Genomic DNA, 23,641 nt, shown 5'->3' with positions numbered 1-23,641 from the left:
GGCAGCCTTCCAGCTGTTCGAGGAGAGACTTGGGGATTTCCGAGGTGCACCTGAATGCAGCGTCGGTCTTTTTCTCTGAAGTGTAGCTGTAGAGACCGCAGTGTGTTTGTAACAGGGCCGTGGTTTGTGGACCCCTCTCTTCGCGCTTCCTTCTTTCTCAAAGTTTCGTGAACTTTGTGTTGCATGTAATCGTCTCAGTGTGAAGCTCCATCTGAAGGTAATGTTAGCAGTCTGTAATGTTTTCATGGCTAATATCAGCTGTGTGCAGCTTATATCCAGCAGAAATTTGCCGCTCCACTGTTCACGGTAACGGACTCACAGCTGGACCAACGAGGCCGAGAGCTTAACGCTCTTCCTCGTTTTAGTGTTTGTGTCTGTAGAACATAAGTCAAACTAGTTGTGGTATTACAATGTTTCCATGTTGAAGCCTGGAGTTCAGTATCCTATTGTCAGTTTCTGGAAGTTTAGTTATTGCTGAGTTCATCTACAGTAATAGTTTCAGTAAGAACTGCGCACTGAATTATTATTTTCATCATCTTTAAATGTTATGGTGTGACGAATGGTCTCCTGGAAATGGCAGAGATTAGAAAGAAAATAGGTTTCTATTTCCAGTTTTCTTTATGTCAGGATGTTACTGCGCATGCACAAAGGCAGTGAACGGTCCAACAGCAGGTTTGTCATGAATAAATGAGGCTTCAATAACACCAAGGACAGGGAGACAAGGGAGAAGTAAATGAATTACGCAAATCAGTGAAGCATTTGAAAGAGTCCAAACAGTTGTGGATGTTATTTCTCATCCATAAAATTCTTACATTTTTATTATGGGTAAAGCACAAAGTTTGAAAGAAGAGGAGAGAGACAGAGAAATAAGTCAACATGATGTGGTAACTGTAAAATGATTCATTGATGATGGTTTCATATGACCAAGTAGTGCGTTATACTGTCATGGAATATGGATTTTCTCCAGCGTCCTTGTACAATAACTTATGTTATAATTACTTCATTTGTTGAAGTGAAATCATACCATATTTTTTTTTAGCTGGAAACAACATGTTTATGTAATTACCAGTTAAAAGAGAGAGCGAGGAATGCGGCGAAAGGATTCTACAAGAGCCAGAAGAACCAGGTGAGCAATGTTAAGTGGAAAGACAAAAAATAAATATTTACATGCATGCACAATACTTTGTGTGCATTTCGGTAGCAAACTTGAATTGGGGTACATGATACTTTGAGTATTTAAAATAGCGGTGATGGTATTTGAAAAAAGCTCTCCCCAGTTTGCTGCTTGCTCAGGTGTATGGAAGTGCATTGAGTGACAGACTGATTTTCGTGGTCTGTCATGAACAATGCTACTTAAGTTTCTTGATGAGTTGGTGGACTGTCCTCATGTGGTTAAGAGGTTGTGCTGTGTGCTTTTTCTTTTATCTTTTTTTTCTAACTTTCTTTGGAAAAATCTGGCAAATGCAACTGAGCCTTGCCTCAGGTTAGCTCCACACTAAAACAGATCCATTCAATGAAAATCTGTGGCTATCCATTCTGAATTACCCTTAGACACTAAAACAGCTTCAAAACAGTTGCTTTGGAAAGTAAAACTGTAAAATGTACCTAACTGAACTGAGGTTTGCAGAGTTATAAAGGGCTGAAAACATTTGCCTGCAACATACTCAAAATGCATTTTGGAATATGCTTAAAAATATTTGAACCACAAAAAGCCCTGAAAAATGTAGATCCTAGACCTGAAACCCCTGTTTTACAGAGTTTCAAGACTCAGTCTGAAAGTATTCAGTGATAATTTGTAAAGAAATAACAATGAAGGTCATTTTTAGCTTTCAGTGCACGGTGGTTTTTGTGGCTCAGCGTGTAGGGCGTTATGCAGATAAATGTGTCAGCTTTTTGGGTGACAATTTACAGCACAGACTCAGACTTTACCTTGCTGGGATACTTGATACCAGATATCATGACCAGCGTTGTTAGTTACTTCTTCAAAAAAAGTAACTGAGTTAGTAATGGAGTTACAAGATTCTAAAAGTAATTAATTACTTGAAAAGTAACTATTGCATTACTTAAAAATAAAAGTTTAACCCTCTGGGGTCCAGGGCATAATTGGCCATTTTTAACTACTGATTTTAACTCTACATTTCACCTTTAAAAACTATATACTTTGCCTTTTTTGATATCATTCTTTTTTGCATAACCTCACGTCTGAATATACAGTTATTTTTTCATGTTGACATACTGTATTACCACAATTGATCTAAAATCAGACAAAAAAACATAAAATCAGAGTAGAAAAAAGTTATATTTTTTACTGTAACAACATATTTAATGAATCATATTTCATAACTTTAAATGCAAATATAAATTGTCAATTATAAAATCCTGTGCAAAAGTTTTGCAAACAACCTTTTACCCCTTTTTAAATAACCACTTCAAACTATTTACATAACAATAAGCTGTTCTGCATTCAATAAGATGCCACACAAATTATTTGTGCCAGTCCAAAAAAATAGTTTCTGTCCACTATAAAGGAGACCATCACAACCTGCAGGTCTGACAGCAGCAGGTGTATCACTCCTGTTTTTTTTTTTTTTACCTGGAGGCAGCAGTCATCTCATTGTTCTGACACACAACACAAAGCTATCCACAACACTACACACTAACTACACAAGATGCTAGCGCTGTCGTTAGACACTAAACATGATGGAACTATTGAGGGATAGCTTGGCTGTTTGGAGGTGATTCTATAAACAGAGATTAATTCTTCTTAACCTCTTAAGCCCCAAGGGGGTTTTCTGAGCTTCCTGCTCGAAAATGTAATGCCCAAATTTAATTGATTATTTCTCTGCAATTACAAACTCTGTCCTTACAATCTTGGTATCAAAATAAAGCTAACACTTGTGAGATTTCATCAGAGGTTTAATATTGAAGCAGATATTACTGTGTCAAAGTTACTGAGACTGGAACACAGAAAAAGTAAGTAGGTCCTCATTGGCAAAATGAATTGTGATGAATGTGAGTGATACCCAACGATATTTTTATGCACTCTTTTATGTAACACTTACTTAGACTTAGACTTAGATCCTCCCGCACTGATCGGTGCATCGGGAGACAAGAGAACGCCATCGGACTCGGTCCATCGCAGCAGTTTCTGCTTCATCCCATGACAGTTCGACTGAGCGTAAGTCTTCAAGGAACGTACTCCTCCATGTTTTTTGGGGTCTTCCTTGCCGTCTCTTTCCATTCCTTGGGTTCCACTGAACTGCGACACGGGCGGGTCTTGGGTCCGGCGAATCTGAACCGACGCTTGGTGACTTGGACGTGGAACAGCTCTAATCCCGCACAGCGATATACTTCCTCATTAGCAACATGATCCGGATATGTGCTCTTGAGCAGCCGTCAAATGCAACGCTGTTGGAAGACGTCGAGGTTGTGGTTGATCTTAACAGTCGATTTCCAAGTCTCCGCTGCGTACAGTGCTGTCGGTATAACAATAGTCTTCAGAAGCTGCAACTTGGTTGGTGAAGGCAGTGCGGTGGTCATCTATATAGGTCGTAGTCGTTTAAAGGGTGCCCATGCTTTCCCAATTCGGTATTTGACGTCATGCTCAGCGTCCCCGTCACTGCTGAGAGTGCAACCCAGGTACGTGAACCTGTCCACCTCTTCTAGCTGCTGCTGCTGATTCACGGTGACCACAGTGTTTGATGGTGCAGCGTAACCAACTCATATGATCTTCGACTTCTCACCGCTGATCCCGAGTCCTATCGGAGCTGCTTCGCTTTCCAAAAATAAGGTTGTTTGCTAAAGAGCTCTGAGCGTTGGTGCGAGTTTTATGTAACAGGCAAAATGTAACAGTTTGTCTTCATGATAGTTATCATAAAGTTAAAGTAATTATCAAAACTGTGATTTAAAAATGTCCACTTTTCTGGTTAAACATAAATAACTGTGTGTTGTTTCAGGAGGAATTCAAATTTGTGCCACCTGAGTGGTGTGCAACAAACTCTGTCAGAGTTTCACATGACAGTTCAATTCAGTTTAATTAAAGTTTATTTATACAGCACCAAATCACAACAACAGTCACCTCAAGTTGCTTTATATTGTAAGGTAGACCCTACAATAATACAACGGTTAAAACCCCAACAATCATATAACAACCTATGAGCAAGCAAGCTGAAAAAATTGGGAAGGAAAACTCCCTTTTGACAGGAAGAAACTAGAGCAGGGCGATATGACCAAAAATATTTATCACGATATACATTTGAAAATTTGCGATAACGATATAACTGACGATATAATTGACACAAAACAAAATACTTTACAACTCCACAACTTTATTAGTGCAAAAAAAAAATCTGTCTTTTCACTTAAACAAGCAGCTTTTTTAAGTGCATTAAAGTTATATAAAAATTTAACAGTGCAAATGCAAATTCCTCACTGACAGTTTAACCAAAAGGCATTTCCAGTGGAAATTGGCCGACATATCCTCAGCATAACCATGTATAATATCCACAAAACTTAAAAAGAGGTTGTACACACATAATACGGTAATATTATGTTGAAGCACAGTACGTATCACTCCACGAGGCGCCTGCCTACGATGCCGTAATGCTCCAACAATCCATCAAGCGGTGCGGGTTCGTAGCTTAGCGAAGTTGTTCAGAAACATTTGACAGATTTTCGAGCGCCGTGTACCACATAAAATTATTTCGAGGTCAGTAAGCACAACCAGAATTCATACATAAGGCACACGGGATTATAAGGGGCACTGTCGATTTTCAGAAAAATCAAAGGATTGATTTTAAGTGTGCCGTATTTTCCAAAAAACACGGTAATAACGATGGCCCGCTAGCATGCTCTACCAAAAAATAGTGCTTTGTTGTATATCTGACGGATGAAAGCTAAACCAGTTCCACACCACTGAAGTTGCAGCATTTGTACAAACCAATTCTGGTTCATCCGTTTCATTCAACGATCCACTTTCGCTCTTCTCATTCTGCGTCGCCGCCATGTGTGTATGTAAACAAAGGCACTGCGCATGCGCGTTTTACCCATATTCTATCGCGAGATTTCATTTTCTTAGTGTAATTGTTGAAGTTGTTATAGATATGAGTGTTGAATACAGTTCCTTGTGCTATCTCTGTGCTAGAATAATGTCTGGGCATGTTGAATGTTTTATGTGTGCTGTACTGATAGTTGCTTTATGTATCGTTACTACAGACCACAGCTGAATAAATCTCCTAAACTTGGAAGCTGCCTCCGTGTTCTTTAACCGGAACACACCCACCATACCTTGCCGCTCTAAATCAAATCAGCTAAACTCCCGGAGACAACATTCTCTCCATTTTACTTATCGTTGTGTAAAATTACACCGGTATTACCGTGAACGGTATGATATAGCCCAGCCCTAGAAGAAACCTCCCGCAGAACCAGGCTCAGGGAGAGGCGACCATATGCTTGGACTGGTAGGGGTGAAAGCAAAAATATTTGTGAAGTCAAATATTGTAAATATCTTAAAGATTAGAACTGGGAAGATAAAATATTCGGTATTTGGTAAAGTTAAAATTCACATTGGCAGTAATTGTTAAGTCAATTGGAGTTTGCTAAAATTAATATTGAATTGGTGTGTAACTTTGCCAAAAGAATGTCAGACTGTAGGTTTTTTCGGGCCATCTCCTCAGTTGGATCAGGAGTGACTTGTTTAGCTGCATAAATCTATTAGCTATTAAATAACAGAAAGATGAACTGAGCAAGAAGAACAGTCTGAGGTTTCTCTGTTTAATACTTCATTTTATTCTAGTCTGTTACATTAATTGCACATAGCAACAGCTTAGCAACCACACTTCCTGTCATTTCCACTTCTCCGAACTCACATATGGGACAAATGCTAAACCACTAACTAAACAACCGCTAATAGAAACATGGCAGTAACCACAGGAAGTGCACCATTTTGATGAAAGCACCTCTTGTGTTGACACAGGCAAGTATGTAGAAATGGGTCTTTGTGGGTTTCAATCAGGGTGGTCTGATCTGTTACTTTCTACATTACGCACAATACAGGAAAAAGCTTCTATGAAACTGAATCTTCCAAAATGTGCTTTAAATTAAAAATGTATCAAGTTGGTATTAGTAATGAGCCAACATTCAGTCCAGAGTTAGAGATGATGTGAGGTTCTTAAAATGAATTTTAATAAAACATCCTGTTAAAACTGTATCTCTATTTAATAAGGACATGGTCATTAAAAGCACTTGATGCTGCATCTGTGCAGAGATTAAAAAAGAAAGGTTTCTCTACTTTAGTCACATTCAGTTCTCCTACATGTTAAGACGGTGGATCCTCTTTGAATCCTGGATTAGCCAAAATGTTTAAAAAATTTGTTCAGACATGTTGAATTGACTTAATGTTAATTAACAGAAACTTCCAGTCACAGTTAATCAGTGTTTGTCAGTAAATGTATTTTGTGTGTTTGTGTGTGTGCTGACCTACAACTTCATGGCTCCATCTAGTGGCCTGATAGTAGAAGTATATCAGCTGATGGCAGCTACCTCTGCCTCACACTGCTGCCTGACTGCATTCAGCTGACACTAAGATGAAGCAGGAAAGACGTAGCTGATATTTGGACAGCACACATGATGGAAAGCAGGATTTCAGTTGATGTGCACATGAATGATTTGTGTTTCCTCTGCAGGTGAAGGTAGAAAGTGTGTGTGAGCTGAGCAGCATGGATCAGTGTGAGGACAGAGAGGAGGGAGTCCCTCCCTCTAAAACCACTCTGTGTGGGGAACATGAGAGCCAGACCAAAGCTCAGAGGTGAGATGACCATCTCTAACTGTCCGTGACTCTTCTCCATGTCACAGCTCAGCACTCACATCACTGCTCCATCATTATTCACAGGAACCAACCTGGACCTGAATCCAATCAATTTAAAACACACCAACTCTCTGCTGCAGAGAAGTGAAGTATTAGGAACTCTCAGCAAATTAACTGCTTGATGTTGTTGGATATAAACTGCAGTGCAAACATGTAATTCTCTCAATGACATTCAAACTATTCAAGTGAAAGAAAAAACTAAGTTTCCTGCACAGAAATTATTTTTATTTATAAAACAGCCCAAGCATCATTTTAGTATTTTTTTCTTTGAACCTTCTTAAAAAAAATAAAACATTTTTCTCATGATTGATTATACTGTAAACTCAGGCAACATTTTTAAATCTGTTTGTGACAGAAAACAACAGCACACTGCTGTGTATGACTTCAATGATAATGGTTTTCTTTCAGGAAATAAAAACACATTGAGGTTTGTTTTCTGAGGAAACCAAACATGAGCTGTTCCAGTCAATCAATAGTCAATATAAACATTTAAATTGGTCTCCAAGCAAAACAGTGAAGTGAAGTATCTGAAGTGACTCTTCATCATTTCCAGGCATTACAAAGCAAAAACCAGTCCAACAAGGCACTCTCCATTTTAATCCATTCTGAAAATCCACCAAATAAAAATGTAACTCCAGTCCGTTTAAATGTTGAAAAGACAGTTTCATCTTCATCTACTTGTCCATTAAATCTGTTCCAACCACAACTCTATTTACCCTGGACATACTCTTTTCCATTTCATTGAGCATACTCCAGAATTTGTCTTTATTTTCTAAATCATATCTACTTGTGGGGCATATGCACTGACATTATCACCCCTTGGATTTTTAACTTCAAATTCCTCCCACAAGATTTTCTCGTGGCCTTGCTTTTTTCCCCCTTCATTCTCTCCATCATTTAAGCCAGCTATATATTTTTTACCGGTCATAGTTAATACATTTGAAGTCCTCACTTTCACGTCCACCCTCCAGCCTTTCCTTCTCTCTCGCTTCCTTCTAACGTGCCTCCCCTGTCTGCTATTCCTTTGTCTTCATCCAGCAGTATCACAGTTTTGACTGACAACTTATTGGCAACAGCATCGATGGTGGTTGTTGTTAACCTTGGCTCTGACTAATGGAAAATCTGGAAATCTGAATTTTTAGAACAGTTTCTCACACAGATATGAAGTTTAACTTACTTGTTCTGCGTTGGAAACCACAGCAAAATACAAGAGTGTCCTCAGTGGCCCGAAGAGAGAGGGATGCCACACCGAGGATTTGGACAAGTGTGAGTAATTTGTCTGACAGACGACTCACCCAAGCAGAGAAAAACATCCCTGCTAAAGGGTTGAATTCTGCTTTGACACCGAGACAAATCCTGCTAGTGGAACTGATCACAGCCACAGAAACAGCAATTTGAAACAACAACATTGCAGACGTGGAAGCAGAGCAACTACGCACTAAAGTTTCAGCCTGTCTCAGCAATGCAAAGCCCCCTGAATCTAACATCACAATTGAGGAGAGGAAGGCATTTGCATTACTCAGTGATGACAACAACATTATCATCCGTCCAGCAGACAAGGGTAGGGACACGGTTTTGCTAAACCATAAACAGTATCATGAGAAAATTTTGTCACTACTTAGTGACAAAATTCTAAAATGAGACCCAGAAAGTGGCTACAGGAAAATGGTGATAGACTGTCTGAAGCAGTTAGAACAAGACAATACTATTACTAATACTCATACCACAGGCTATACCAAGAGGAATCTACACCAAGTCTGTATGGTTTACCGAAGACACATAAACAGGGTGTACCTTTAAGACCAATTGTGTGTATGATCAACTCGGTCACCTATAACATCTCTAAGTTTCTGGCTTCGATCCTCAACCTCAGGACTCCACAGTCTATTTACACCTACAGGCCAGTGGACACTATCAATGATGAGGATGTACACATCCTGGACAGGGAGGAACGCTGGTTTGAACGCGGAGTCAAGGAACTGACCTCACAGCCCTTTGTTCATTCAGTGGGCTGGTTTCAGTCATTATGCAACTGTACTGTTTATAAGATTGGGGAAACCTGCAGTCAGCTGAGACTGAAGAAGTCACTTGGATGAGTGATGAAACGTTTCTCCCACTGAAAACACTGCATCCAGATGACCAAATCAACATTTTGGGACACAGATATTTGCTTCCAAAAAGGGACAGTAAACACCTGAAAACTCTTAACAGCTTTGGGAATTACAGAGGCAGATGTCTTAGAAACAAGCAATCTTGTCTGCTTTTCCTTGTGCTTCCCTGAACTGATTTTTCAGTTCACTGTTGCACTGCAATTCAGTGAGTTCAGTGGGGACACTCCACATCAGCTGAGAAGAGGTCTGCAAGCAGCTGGGAAGTGTCACCGCATGCCTCCAAGTCATCAAATCACGTTTCAAACTCCCATTGCAGGATTTCAATAGCAGACAGATGAGTTTTGCATAGTTTCAGTTTTGTGGAGAAGGCTTTCACACTCTCATAGGCCGCTATAATGAGCTGTCCAAAACCTGGCAGCTTTAAGTTCAGAATGTTTAGCTCCTGTGTAATGTTCACAAGGAATGCCATTATGCATTTTGAATCATCCAATTTAAGAACATCCAGTTTAAAACGTCAATGAATATCTAGAATTTAGCTTTTAACTCAAAGAATCTCCTCAACACACCCCTTCCTATGCTAATGCACATCAGTACAGTGCCATAAAATCCCTCAATTTCCTTCAAAAATGCCCTGAACTGGTGGTGTTGTAAACCTCTGGACCTGATGTAATTTACACATGTCAGGATTACAGACATGACTTCAAGCATTTTCTGCACAGTGCTTGTTGATGTTTAATGCAGTGCAGAGCCATTGCTGGATCTGGATCTTTTACTTTGGTTTGGCCATACATGGAACACAAACTTAGCTCTTCTGTCAACTCTCCATGAGCCAGGAGTTTGTGACATCTGCTTTGACGTTTACTCAGGATATGTATTTTGAATTTTTCTTCAGGGACTTAGGAGAAAACAGATCAAACACCCAGTGTAGCAATATTAATTCCCATTCCTCTATGTTGTAGTTTACTGAAAGTATTAGATATCCCACAATACTAATGTTAATGTTGGTTATTGAAAAAGTGTTGGTTTTTTTAATGCTTTAGATTGTGACACTTAAAGTTAGTATAAAATTGATTTCATAAGTTATTGTACAAATGAAAAAAATCAGAGGTTGTCAGATGAGAGGTACTCACAGATTTTTCATGGACTGGCGCCCCAGTTACCTGTCAGCTGTAACATACTAATCAGCCTGGTTTGGAAGGCTGATGTTAAGGTGCTGGAAGGGAGACTGGCCAGTTACTGAATGTTAAATACATTTTTTCTGGTTTTCTACCAACTTCTACTTATTCACATGTTACTGAAGCAGTGATACGCAACACTTTTCGTACTTGAACTCAATACAATTCACTAAGCTGTTGAGTCTCAGTGGATTCAGAAGGACTAGTAAATTTTTTACAACTATAGGGAATAATCTTAATCACTATCTTAAAAGGTCACTTTTTGAATTTTTACTCTGTGCTTGAACTAATTCTTCATGGTTCTTCCACAGTGTGGACCAGGAGAGCTCAGAGGTTCTCAGTGATCACTCTGCCCAGCAGCATCAAACACACCTGGACTCCATATTTATGGTCTGTACATGTACAACAACTACTTTCACATCTATTCTGTTCACAGTCATCTCCATGCTGCTCTTTGTAGACCAGTGGATTGTCAGTGTGCCCAACATGGATCTGATGTTTGGATCCATGATTTCAGTCTGATTGGCTCATTCATAATGTATTCTGTTCCAGTTGCTGGAGGACAACATCATCACTTTTGTGAAGAACGAGCTGAAGAAGATCCAGAAGGTTTTGAGTCCAGATTACCCAGAATGCGTAGAGAGTCAGCGGGAGGATGATGAACAGAGGAGCACCAGAGAGGCATTTATAAAGATCACACTGAATTTCCTGAGGAGAATGAAGCAGGAGGAGCTGGCTGACCGTCTGAAGAGCAGTAAGAGGATATATCTAAACTTTAAGTTGCTGGATAAATGGGACATTTTACTGTTGTCTCAATAGATTGACCAACATGTGGTCAAATGGACATACCTTAGAGAAAAGAAACTCAACTCTTCCTTTACACAACGTGAACTGATAATCTGCTTTTTTTTTCAGAATGTCTTGTTTCAGTTTGTCAACGCGAACTTAAATCTGCACTGAAGAAGAAGTTCCAGTGTGTGTTTGAGGGGATCGCTAAAGCAGGAAACTCAACCCTTCTGAATCAGATCAATGCAGAGCTCTACATCACAGAGGGAGGGACTGCAGAGGTCAATGATGAACATGAGGTCAGACAGATTGAAAAAGCATTCAGGAAACCAGACAGACCAGAAACAACAATCAGACAAGAAGACATCTTTAAAGCCTCACCTGGAAGAGATGAACCAATCAGAACAGTGCTGACAAAGGGAGTGGCTGGCATTGGGAAAACAGTCTTAACACAGAAATACACCCTGGACTGGGCTGAAGACAAAGCCAACCAGGACATCCAGTTCATATTTCCATTCACTTTCAGAGAGCTGAATGTGCTGAAAGAGGAAAAGTTCAGCTTGGTGGAACTTGTTCATCGCTTCTTTACTGAAACCAAAGAAGCAGGAATCTGCAGCTTTGAAGACTTCCAGATTGTGTTCATCTTTGATGGTCTGGATGAGTGTCGACTTCCTCTAAACTTCCACAAAACTACAATCCTAACAGACCCTAGAGAGTCCACCTCAGTGGATGCGCTGCTGATAAACATCATCAGGGGGAAACTGCTTCCCTCTGCTCGCCTCTGGATAACCACACGACCTGCAGCAGCCAATCAGATCCCTGCTGACTGTGTTGGCATGGTGACAGAGGTCAGAGGGTTCACTGACCGACAGATGAAGAAGTACTTTAAAAAGAGATTCAGAGGAAAAAAGCTAGCCAGCACCATCACCTCCCACATCAAGACATCACGAAGCCTCCACATCATGTGCCACATCCCAGCCTTCTGCTGGATCACTGCCACAGTTCTGGAGGATGTGCTGGAAACCAGAGAGGAAGGACAGCTGCCAAAGACCCTGACTGAGATGTACATCCACTTCCTGGTGGTTGAGGCCAAAGTGAAGAAGGTCAAGTGTGATGGAGGAGCTGAGACAGATCCACACTGGAGTCCAGAGAGCAGGAAGATGATTGAGTCTCTGGGAAAACTGGCTTTTGATCAGTTGCAGAAAGGAAACCTGATCTTCTATGAATCAGACCTGACAGAGTGTGACATCGATATCACAGCAGCCTCAGTGTACTCAGGAGTGTTCACACAGATCTTTAAAGAGGAGAGAGGACTGTACCAGGACAAGGTGTTCTGCTTCATCCATCTGAGTGTTCAGGAGTTTCTGGCTGCTCTTCATGTTCATCTGACCTTCATCAACTCTGGACTCAATCTGCTGGAAGAACAACAGAAGACCGCTATATGGTGTAAATTTTTTGCAAAAAAGGAGTCAAGAGAAGTGGAATCTGCAGTGACATTTTTCTACCAGAAAGCTGTGGACAAGGCCTTACAGAGTCCAAATGGACACCTGGATTTGCTCCTCCGCTTCCTCCTGGGTCTTTCACTGCAAACCAATCAGACTCTTCTACAAGGCCTGCTGACACAGAAAGGAAGTAGCTCAAGTTCTCATCAGAAAACAGTTCAGTACATCAAGGAGAAGCTCAATGAGACTCTGTCTGTAGAGAAAAGCATCAATCTGTTCCACTGTCTGAATGAACTGAATGATCGTTCTCTAGTGCAGGAGATCCGACAGTACTTGAGTTCAGGAAGTCTCTCCACAGATAATCTTTCTCCTCCTCTGTGGTCAGCTCTGGTCTTCATCTTACTGTCATCAGAAAAAGATCTGGATGTGTTTGACCTGAAGAAATACTCTGCTTCAGAGGAGGCTCTTCTGAGGCTGCTGCCAGTGGTCAAAGCCTCCCACAAAGCTGTGTAAATATATTTGTGCTTTTATTTTTTTGTATTCTACCTAATGTTGATTCTACTTACCGAAAAGCTTCCATGTATGATTTAAAAAAACATGAACAGTGTAATGGACATAGAGACCATAAGTGGTCTCTATGTCCAAGAGTTTTATTCTTCAGTCTTCTTCTTTTATTCTTCTTTCTAATACATACACTAATACACTTTTTGTCTGTTGTCAACACTCGCAACTCAGTTTGTCTTTTTTTTCTCTGCTATGACTGCCGTCATTGGAATTAGAGAGGAAAAAAATGGTAAACAGGTTCCTGTGCCATCGGGTTTGTTTTCAGCTGGGCAACCAGTTGTCACAAATTGCAGTAGATCACTGCTAATCATTCTTCATTACATGTTATTTAATCTGACCACAAATATCTTTGTTTTTTCTTCAGAATGAGTATCTGCAACCTTTCAGAGAGAAGCTGTAAAGCTCTGTCCTCAGTTCTAGGCTCCCAGTCTTCTAGTGTCAGAGAGCTGGACCTAAGTAACAGTGATCTCCAGGATTCAGGAGTGAAGCTTCTATCTGCTGGACTGGAAAGTCCACACTGTACACTGGAAACTCTCAGGTCAGGATTCAGACTTTCCACTTATGGTCATGTTAATCTTATTGCATAAAAATCCTAACTTTCACAGAGTTGCCTAGTATCTGTGAATTATTTGTCTCTCAATTTATGCCTGGAAAACCGCTCCATATTCACATTTTTTTTGTTTTCAGTTTGTTAAAAGGACTCATGAACATGACACTGGAGAAAAAATTCTATCTAATGATTTTTTATGTGCTGTTCATTTAAAAAATCTAGGACAATTTTTACCCTATTTTAACTTTCTTTTCATACTGGAAGAAAGAAAATATTAAACAATGTGTGTTTTAGGTGCATACATGGCATTGATGAAAATGGCTCTGCAGTCATTTTCATTAATGCTGAAAATGACAGCGAAAAAATCAACAATCATATGTCCCCCTATGTTCACACACTTTGGAAACACCAGGCCCAGGAAAGGGTGAAAGTGAGAGTGAAGTGGTCTAATGGGATGATATGGTACTATAAGGTCGAGAAGATAAGATGGAGCCTGATTATTCAAGACCTTGTGCGTGAGGAGCAGGATTTTATATTAAATTCTGGACTTAAAAGGGAGCCAAAGAAGAGAAGCCAAACTTGGAGAAATATGCTGTCTTTCTAGTTGCTGTCAGTACTCTTTCTGCAGAGTCTTGCATCTGCATTTTGCAGATCATGTGGTTCTGTTGGCTTAATTGGGTGATGGCCTCCAGCTCGGAATGGAATGGTTCACATCTGAGTGTGAAGTGGTGGGAATGAGAATCAGCAACTCCAAATCTGAAAAGGGGGGAGTGAGCACTCCGGGTTGGGGAGGAGTTCCTGCCTCAAGTGGAGGAGTTTAAGTTTCTGGGTGTCTTGTTCATGAGTGATGGGAGAAGGGAGCAGGAGATTGACATGGTGATTGGTGCTGCAGCTGCAGTGATGCACCAGTCCTCCGTGGAGAAGAGAGAGCTTAGTGTAAAAGCGAAGCTCTCAATTTACAGGTTGATCTACATCCCTACTCTCACCTATGGTCACAAGCTGTGGATAGTGACTGAAAGAACGAGATTGCGGATACAAGCAGCTGAAAACAGTTTTCTCCAAAGGCTGGCTGGCCTCTCCCTTAGAGAGGTTTGACAGGTAGACAGGGTGAGGAGTTTAGCCATTCGGGAGGGGCCCAGAGTAGAGCTGCTGCTGCTCCTCCACATCAAATTCGAGCCAGTTTAGGTGGTTTGGGCATCTTACAAGGATGCCTCCTAGGTGATGTCCCACCGGGAAGATGCCCTGAGGCAGACCCAGAACATGCTGCAGAGATTATATCTCTCAGCTGGCCTGGGAACGCCTTGGGGTTTTTTTGGGTTTTTTTGGCCTCGGAGGAAGTGCCCAGCCTTCCTTCAAGCAAATCCAAGTGTGCTGGGACCCACAGACAATTGGCTGGGTGGGGACCTGTGCCAACCCTCCTAAATTCGAATGTGGCAATCCACCTGGACAATTGGCTGTTATTTGTCTAGTGGTCTGCAGTAAGCGACACTATCGGTTTTTAGTTCTGAGTCCTTTTTTAAATAAAGCTTTTTATTAAACTGATTCCCCTCCTGAGGGCCTAGTTTACGTTACCTCCCCTGTCCCCTAGCAGAGCCAGGTCGTAAAAATGTTCCTCTGGACAAGCTGGAGGAGGTGGGCGGGGTCTGGGGTTCTCATCTTACACTCAGAAAAATAAAGGTGCCAACTGGAACCAAAAGTGGTTCTTTAGACTGATGCCATGGAAGAACCTTTTATATTGCCACAAAGAAACTTTCAGGCAATGGTTCTTTGAAGAACCATTTGTTTCAGTGGTTCATTGAAAAACCATTAAAGGTGCCCCAAAGAACGATTTCTTGATGGTTCTGTGGGGCACCTTTAATGGTTTTTGAAAGAACCTTTCTTTGAAAAACCATTTTTAAAAAGGTCATTCAAATGGTTCTTTAAAAAAACATTTTAAAGAACCTTTTTGGAGTGGTTCTTTAAAGAACCATTTTAAATCTTTCAAAATAAAATGTATCATAAAAAGAATTTGAGTAGGGTAAAATAAATATGAGCACATATTACACATTTATTAATTGTTTATTGCCATTTCGTAGTATACCAAAAGACAAAAAGGCATTTTAACCCTCAGCACAACATCACTACTAATACATGTCACATATTAGTAATTTAAACAGTAATATTTAAATATTTTTAGTAGACTATAAATCAAATATAAAACTATACTTAAATAGCACAACAATAAATACATGTATTGTTTAATTAATAAAACATCAGAAAGTGATAAAAACATATTAGAAATAGCAATAGCTTCATAACAGACCAATAAATCAACACATTTTCATCAGCAGATGTTTCCATGTTCAGTAAAAATAATTCAACATCAAGTTTTTGATTAAACTTATCAATGAACTTCAGCTTTACGTTATGTAAGATAAGTATGAGCATAAATCTGTGACATCAGAAACTGAATTTGAATAAGTTAAATTCCAATTTGGATTGCTCGGATTGAATCTGAATTGTAACTTGAATAAATGCTTTTACAAACTGAATATATATTATCCTAATTTGAAATTCAATTTATTGGTTTGAAAATTATCATCACTAAATTGAAATTGAATTTTATATTTTGAAAATGAATTAATTTGTTTTGAAACTGTATTTTATCCTTTAAAAAATTAAAGGATGGAATTCCAAAGTTGTCATCGTGTACCCCTACAGTAGGGAAACATGCAAAACAGTGTCCAAACCTTTGTATTTTAGCTTTATTTATGTCTTACACAGCATCCCAACTCTTTAGCTAACTTAATAACTTTACCTAAAGTGATCTCAGAAGATGTGTTGTCAGGAGGAAGGAAAGAGAAGGGCAGATTAGTATAGGGAGTGCCCTGGAGCAACAGGGGTTGCTTTCTGTAGTGCTTGCAGTGAGCAGAAGACATCATTTGAGGATTTGGCCTGAGGAGTCCACAGTTAGGCCAGAATAGCAGCCGCTGCCCAAAACTGTGGACTTACACATTAGGTTGTTTGCTTTTTTCAAGGGATATCGTTAACACAAAACACAGAGATAAGTGCATCTTCAGCTCCATTTCAGCTCCATGCATATTCTTTCTAACCTCTCTCCTCCCAAAAATAAGAACAAAATAAGCAATAGCTTAGAGTAAACTAATTAGATAATTCAAGTTATTTTCTTCAATTTTTTATATTAATTGATTTTGCTTTGCTCCGGCTATATAGCAATATCTTGCAATTACAGTCCAAAATTTGGATAATGTGGTAGTAATGCGCGAATTATGAACGAATCGTTCAATACTCGAGAATCACTTTACTGACTCATGAATCATGATTCATAAGCCCAACTGACTCACTGACTCATCCCTGTTGCTGTTAGCAAACTAATTTCATTAGTAGAAATATATCTAGCTTATAATTAAAATTGTGGAGAAAAACACAACATCCAGTATCTTAACAAAAATATTTCTGCTCTGAACTGGAAGAAAAAACCCTGAATAGAAGCTCACATCAAGACAATAGCTCCTCGGTTCACAGTAGCATCGCTCTGCTAACATGCTAACAGCACATTTGAGCTACTCACCCCCTCCCTTCCTGTGCTGAATCGTAGTGTAAGCGAATCACTCAGGACTCGCTCACCCCCTTCCTCCTGTGCTGAATCATAGGCTGTATCCCAATTCAGGGTCTGCAGCCTTAAAGTACGCAGCCTCAATGATCCTCAAGGGCCGCGTACTCAAAGACCGCTAAGGCCGGAAGTGCGAGGCTTGTGTAATGGGACGGTCTAGCCTCCGTTGCGCTGATACTGTTGTTTGTCAATAAAGTAAAAAAAAAAAAAAAAAAGCCTCCGTTGCGCTGCCCAGGTTGCCTAGCAACCATGATACTAACCACTGGAAACGTGTCATACAGCTTTGTTTGACAGAAATGAAGGAGAAAATCTTTTGTTCATGTGTTTGTTTGTTTCTACATGAGCTTTGATCATTCTCTGTAAGATTAAGCTCAGCTATTGAACGGCGTATATTTTAAAGTAAAGGCTTTAAAACCAAGTTAGTACAAACGTCACTAATGTCACATAACTTTGCCGACATGTGGCCAACAGTAATGTTTAATGTTCTTCGTTATTAAACATTTGCACATAAATAAGTGACATAATATTCAGTACTTAAAGTGTACTCTTTGGCCGCCCCTCATCCGCCGTTTTTTTCTGCAAATTTATCCACACCCATCGCCGCGCTATGCATTCTGGGATATGTTGGGCCACGAAGTCTACACTGCCACAGCCTTAAAATTCAGGGAAATGAAGGATGCATTTCAGGGCCGCATTTCGAGCAGCCTTTGAATTGGGACAGCCTTCGGCGCGCCGCTGTGACGTAATCGGCCTTGAAATGCGTACTTTAAGGCTGCAGACCCTGAATTGGGATACAGCCATAGCGTGAACGAATCACTCACTCACCCCTCCCTTCTGGCTCCCAGCTTCTTCTTCTTCTTGGTTGGCAAACAATGTTAAGGCACATTACCGCCCCCTGGCTCACAGCTCAGTGGACATTTAGATGAGAAAATATATATTTGACACATTTAAGGAAAACACTAATAAAATAAAAACAAACAAAATAAATATTCCCTTTATAATTTTTTTTTCTCTTTTTTGCTCTTTAAAATAGTTGTTTTCTTTTAGAATCACTCATCTTAGCAATAGGATGTACATTTTTTCCACTCTCTGGTCAACTGATTCAGTGAACACACCCGAAACTCTGGCTGATTGGGACCCACACCCAGTTTCACACCTTGGCTCAGGCGATTAGAGGATCATCAGGGGGTCCTTTTGTCCCTCTGTGGGGGGATACTCCCACTAGGTTTATATCTGGGACTCTCCACCATTTGACCTTAGAACTGAAGAAGCTTCTCGGATGAGAGGTGAAACGTCTTCAAGTAACTTAAAGAAGTCCAGACGCTTTTCTTTGCAAGCTCCTTTGACTACGATGACCTGGATGACTGAGAACCTTCACAGACATGATTCAGTGAATCAATTGATTCAAAAAACCCGATTCACTTTGGTGAGGGACTCATTAAAACTCGATTCAGTAAAAAGAATCAAATTTACCATCACTACAATGTGGACCCTTTCTAACCCTTTGGGAAACAGTAAAGGTAAAAAAGTATCAATTCCCACTACTGTAAATAATTGTTACAGGTTACTCTAGCTCTTTAAAAGTAACAGGCACGTAGGCTTTAGTTGTCTAAGCAACTACATTCCACCCAGTTAGTTACCAAGTGCACCAATCTAGAAGAGAGGTACTATTAATGGTTATTGAACCCAGTTCTTTTATTCTTCTACTGGACAGAGAAGATGCAGACTCATACTGGTCAAAGTATTTGTAATCATTTTATTCAATATATTATCTTCCAGAAGACAGATGTGCCCAGTGCAAGCATTGGAAGATCTGAATAGCCGTCTTTGGATCTGTTACATTTATAATTTCAGCGTTCCTCACCTAGCCCCCACTCCTCCTGTTATTATGGTACTTTGTTCAACTTACATGTCATACACAGTTTTGATCAAAACAACTTCTTTACCTTTGCCCTTACTTCGTGTGTGTGTGTGTGTGTGTATGTGTGTGTGTGTGTGTGTGTTGCTGCTTGTCTGTAGAGGGCTCTTCGTTAAGAGGTGACGATATGCAAATGAAGAGCAGCAGCTGACCAACAAGCACTAAAATGAAACAAGCGAAAATCCCTCATTTGAACTTTTTAATAGTTTGGAAAGATACAAAGAAAATTATTGTTTTGGTAATAGTGTTCTGTAAATACTCTCTGTCAATGATTCCTGGAATACCGTTAACATGTGTTAAAAACAGCATAGACAGGATATCTGGGCCAGGATTTGGAAGTTGTTGGTTTTCTGTGGGGGGTTTGAAAGCTTCTTGAATTATCACCTAATGTGTGAAGTTGGGTTTGGCATTAAAATGACTGCAGCGATTTATCAGAGATGTGCAGAGCGCAGGAGGACATTTAAAAAAATACAGGTGGTTCACAGTAGGAAATTTACCTCATTTTAAAATGATGCAATTCATACATTCATCTGGCATTGACTGTCTATTAAATGAATTGAAAAAAGTAAAATAAATGAATAAAAACAAGCTTTGCAGGAAGTTTTCACTGATGGATTACTGTTTTGTTTTTCTGCAGTCTGTCAGGCTGTCTGATCACAGAGAAAGGCTGTATTTCTCTGGCCTCTGCTCTGAGCTCCAATCCCTCCCATCTGAGAGAGCTGGACCTGAGCTACAATCATCCAGGAGGCTCAGGATTGAAGCTGCTGTTGGCTGGACTGAAGGATCCAAGTTGGAGACTGGACACTCTCAGGTATGGAGAGAATTTTTGTTTGTTTTATTGTACTGAAGTCTGAAGAAAGAAGTTTCATTACTGTAAATTTAACAATTTATTCATGATTGTCTGGGAGACAGCCATCAGCCATATCGTCCTGCAAAACTTCATCTTGCTTGCTCTAGGCTGTTCTTTTTCCCAGTGGATGAGAGGGTTGTTTGTTTCAAGTTATGTATGTCCATAAGTGACATGTGGGATCAGGGCACCCTAGGTCATAGATCGATGATTGATTTTGTAATCCTATAATTGGACACTTGGGTGAAGAGAGGTTCAGTTCAGAGGTGAGTTGGATCATTTGGCACTGCAGGATGCTGGACAGGACTGGCAAACTTAAACATATATTAAGATTGTGCTGGGAATGTCTGGTGTGGGCTGCAGTCCAAGAGACTGCAGTCTGACAAAGTGATCAGCAGCACTGGAGCACGACAAGGGATTGTCCTCTCCCCTTTCTTGGAGCCTATCCCAACTATAACAGGACAAGAGGTGGGGTACACCCTGGACAGAATGGCAGTGTGTTGTAAACATTCACACTCAAATTCACACCTATGGTCAATGTAGAATTACCAATTAATCTAACCCCACTAATTACATGTCAAGCTTGGGCCAAATTGCCAGGAGAAAAAATTGGATTCATTCCTGGTGTGTTGTGGACTCCGACAGGGCTGACCTTTCTTGCTGATTCTGTTCCTTATTTTTATGGACAGAAAAATTCTGTTGTACCTATGTAGTGGAAGGCTTCCACTTTGATGGCCTCAGAATCTCATCTATCCTTTTTGTAGACGGCGTGGTTCTGTTGGTTTCATTAGGTACATTATATTTATGTGTCACTCTGGCACAGCTGGCTGCTGGCGGAGCTCACGCGCACGTTACTGCAACCCGCCGCTCCTTCTGCTCCACGGCTGCTGAGTGACCCCTCATCTGGGGCTCTCCTCAGCTCTTTCGAGGAGAGTGGCACGGTTGCCCCTCCTTTGGTCTTCCTTGGTCTGTTGTTCTCTTGGGGTCTCTGGATGTCTGGAGCCTGGATCTCCTCCATACCTTACAAACAAAAACTACACCCTTTTTGGCTCCTACTTCAAAGCACACTGTGCGCTTTCGATCCTACATTCTGCACAATAATATTCAATATTTAGTATTTACTGTTATATTCACATAGATTATCACAATGATGTTGTTTATTATGTTGCTCTCTTTTTTTGCTTGTTTTCTCTTTTTCTTTTTTAAACAGGTGATCCAGGTGATTGATATATGTATTTTTGTCTGTTGGTTTTTGTTTTTTGCACTTTATCACCGTTCCTCTTCCCCGCTGTTTTTCTTTCCCTACCTCTTTCTTTCTCCCTTTTCTTTCCCCCAGTCATATCTGTCCAGTGTGTAGTAAGTTAAAATAAAATAAATAATAAAAACAAAGGTGAATCAAATAGACCAATACGGCAAGGCCGGGATGGTCCATTTGTTAAAGTAAATCCGTTGGGCATCTTTCTTTGCCTTTAGACAATAATTCTGATGGCAAAAGAATCAAATGGGACAGGCAAAGAAAGAAATAATAATAAAAATTATTACAATAATGGTCATACCAAAGTATCTAAATAAGAATTAATTCTAAACTTTGACATGGCCACTCAAAAACATCAATCTTGGGGGATTTTGTTATTCTGAGGTGGATTAATAATCACTTTATTGACAGTAAGGAGAACATTTCAAGTGGAGAACAGTCAAAGGATGTCAAACCAGATTTCATTGCTGCAACAACCATTCCACCAACTGCTTCAAAGGACTGACAGATCCAGGATCAATCCAAATCATCAGCAGTTTGATCCATGTATGGACTGAAGTGTATTTGTGAAAATGTTGGACTGTTCCTTTATCAGTGTCTAACAGTATGTGTATGAGAGCCATGTAATGTCCATGTGTGCATGCTGAAAGAGACTGTGCTGCTCTGACCCCCCTCCTCATTTCAGGGTGGAGCCTGCTGGAGACCGATGGTTGAGACCAGGTCTGAAGAAGTGTAAGTGTGTTTTTAATGTGATTCATGAAAACAAAGCAGCACACATTCAACCATCTTCAAACTGTCACATCACTCATTCACATCTCTGATGTCAGGAGTCATCATCAAAGTGTCAATCAATGAACAGATGATGGATCAATAACTGCAGCTGGATTGTGTTTGTTCTCTCCATCAGATTCCTGTCAACTCACAATCGACACAAACACAGTTCACACAAACCTCAAACTGTCTGACAACAACAGGAAGGTGGCACGTGTGATCGAGGTTCAGTCATATCCTGATCATCCAGACAGATTTGATTATGAACCTCAACTGCTGTGTAGAAATGGTCTGACTGGTCGCTGTTACTGGGAGGTCGAGTGGAGAGGAGAGGTCCAAATATCAGTGAGTTACAGAAGAATCAGAAGGAAAGGAAACAGTGATGACTGTGTGTTTGGATACAACGAGAAGTCCTGGAGTCTGTACTGCACTGATGATGGTCCTCGTTCTGTGTGGCACAATAACAAAAACACGCCTATTTCCTCCATCTCCTCCTCCTCCTCCTCCTCTGTCTCTAACAGAGTAGCAGTGTATGTGGACTGTCCTGCTGGCACTCTGTCCTTCTACAGAGTCTCCTCTGACACTCTGATCCACCTCCACACCTTCAACACCGCATTCACTCTAAAACTTTATCCTGGGTTTTTTATCTGGTCTCGTTCGTCAGTGTATCTGTAAAGAGTGTCCTCCTGTTAGAGAAACACTCTGACTGTTGAACAGATAGTTCAGTCTGTACATGTCCGTCTCTTTCAGTCAGAAAAATATTTTCAGATTCATGGATTCAATCAGTTGATGTTTTAAACTGTTCTAAATGATTCCTTGTAAAGCTCGTCCTCTTCAGTCCTTTAAAGATGGAAGCTCCCATTATTCCAGGATCCACATGTTGTTTTTCTGTCTTGTTCCACTCAAAGCTTCACAGTGAATATCAGTATGTTGTGTTTCTCTGAAGCTCAGTTCACAACCAGCTCCTCTGCATTTTCAACAAGTCTGAGCTCATTAAAATGAATCCAAATGTTTGATTTCTCTTTCTCAATGGGATGTTTTCAAACTCTGCACATGCTCTTACTGTTTCACTCATTGTTGGAAGCTCATCCTTTGAAAATGTTTCAGCCATATAAGCTGAAAATATTGGCTCAATAGTTTTGAATGCAGTTCTAAGTAGAATCTGATTGTATTGAGATATCATAATGCATGTGACTATATACATAGCAAAGGCTGCATTAAACATTTTAAACTTGCATTGTGTTTTCAGAGACATTTTGAATAAGAATATGGTGTAGTATGGTGGTAACCGTTTCTAATTTTCTTAGAAATATCTAAATACATATTGTGTATCACTTCAGCTTCTATAAAAATTAAACTATCACAAAGGGTCCTGGTGAAGAATCTTGTGGAATTTGGTGACAGACATTAAATTTATTTTTAATATAGAAATATTAGAATCACTGTTATAATTTCAACTTCACATTTAATAAAATGTTGTGTGAAAAACATTAAGGAAGTGATGTCAGATGTATTTATGTCAATAAAACTTAAAAAAAATTACACAAAAATGCTTTTGAAACAACCTTCTGTCTTTTGGAGTATATATCTCTGAGTTTACACGTCAATTCTCAAGGAGGGGAAACAAGGCAGAAGGACACAGACACCCACAGATGGACACAGAGGGCAAAGACACAAGGGGAAATCTAATAAACAATATTGAACAGAATAACTCAGGTATTATAGAATAATTCTTAACACAACC

General features: G+C 40.0%; 1 protein-coding gene across 1 annotated transcript; it reads left to right on the top strand.

Annotated features, from left to right (window-relative positions):
* Positions 1–122: 122 nt before the first annotated feature.
* LOC146389488 (protein NLRC3-like) lies at positions 123–23,391 on the top strand. Its single transcript, XM_084910294.1, has 10 exons — positions 123–217; positions 1,040–1,126; positions 6,684–6,805; positions 10,463–10,541; positions 10,704–10,905; positions 11,067–12,888; positions 13,308–13,481; positions 19,662–19,835; positions 21,812–21,858; positions 22,034–23,391. Exons 3-10 carry the CDS (start codon positions 6,717–6,719, stop codon positions 22,570–22,572), a joined length of 3,126 nt encoding a protein of 1,041 aa, XP_084766420.1. The 5' UTR covers positions 123–217; positions 1,040–1,126; positions 6,684–6,716; the 3' UTR covers positions 22,573–23,391.
* Positions 23,392–23,641: the final 250 nt, after the last annotated feature.

Source organism: Perissodus microlepis, chromosome 3 (genome assembly GCF_051167445.1).
Source record: "Perissodus microlepis isolate ML-2025 ecotype Zambia chromosome 3, ASM5116744v1, whole genome shotgun sequence".
Taxonomy (NCBI): Eukaryota; Metazoa; Chordata; class Actinopteri; order Cichliformes; family Cichlidae; genus Perissodus; species Perissodus microlepis.
This window is presented reverse-complemented; position numbering and strand designations above follow the sequence as displayed.

Excerpts from the sequence above, each read along its gene's own strand:
- LOC146389488 (XM_084910294.1), top strand. The coding sequence starts at position 6,717 with ATGGATCAGTGTGAGGACAGAGAGGAGGGAGTCCCTCCCTCTAAAACC. Across the intron at positions 6,806-10,462 it reads AGCCAGACCAAAGCTCAGAG|TGTGGACCAGGAGAGCTCAG; the intron begins GTGAGATGACCA and ends GTTCTTCCACAG. Across the intron at positions 10,542-10,703 it reads ACCTGGACTCCATATTTATG|TTGCTGGAGGACAACATCAT; the intron begins GTCTGTACATGT and ends ATTCTGTTCCAG.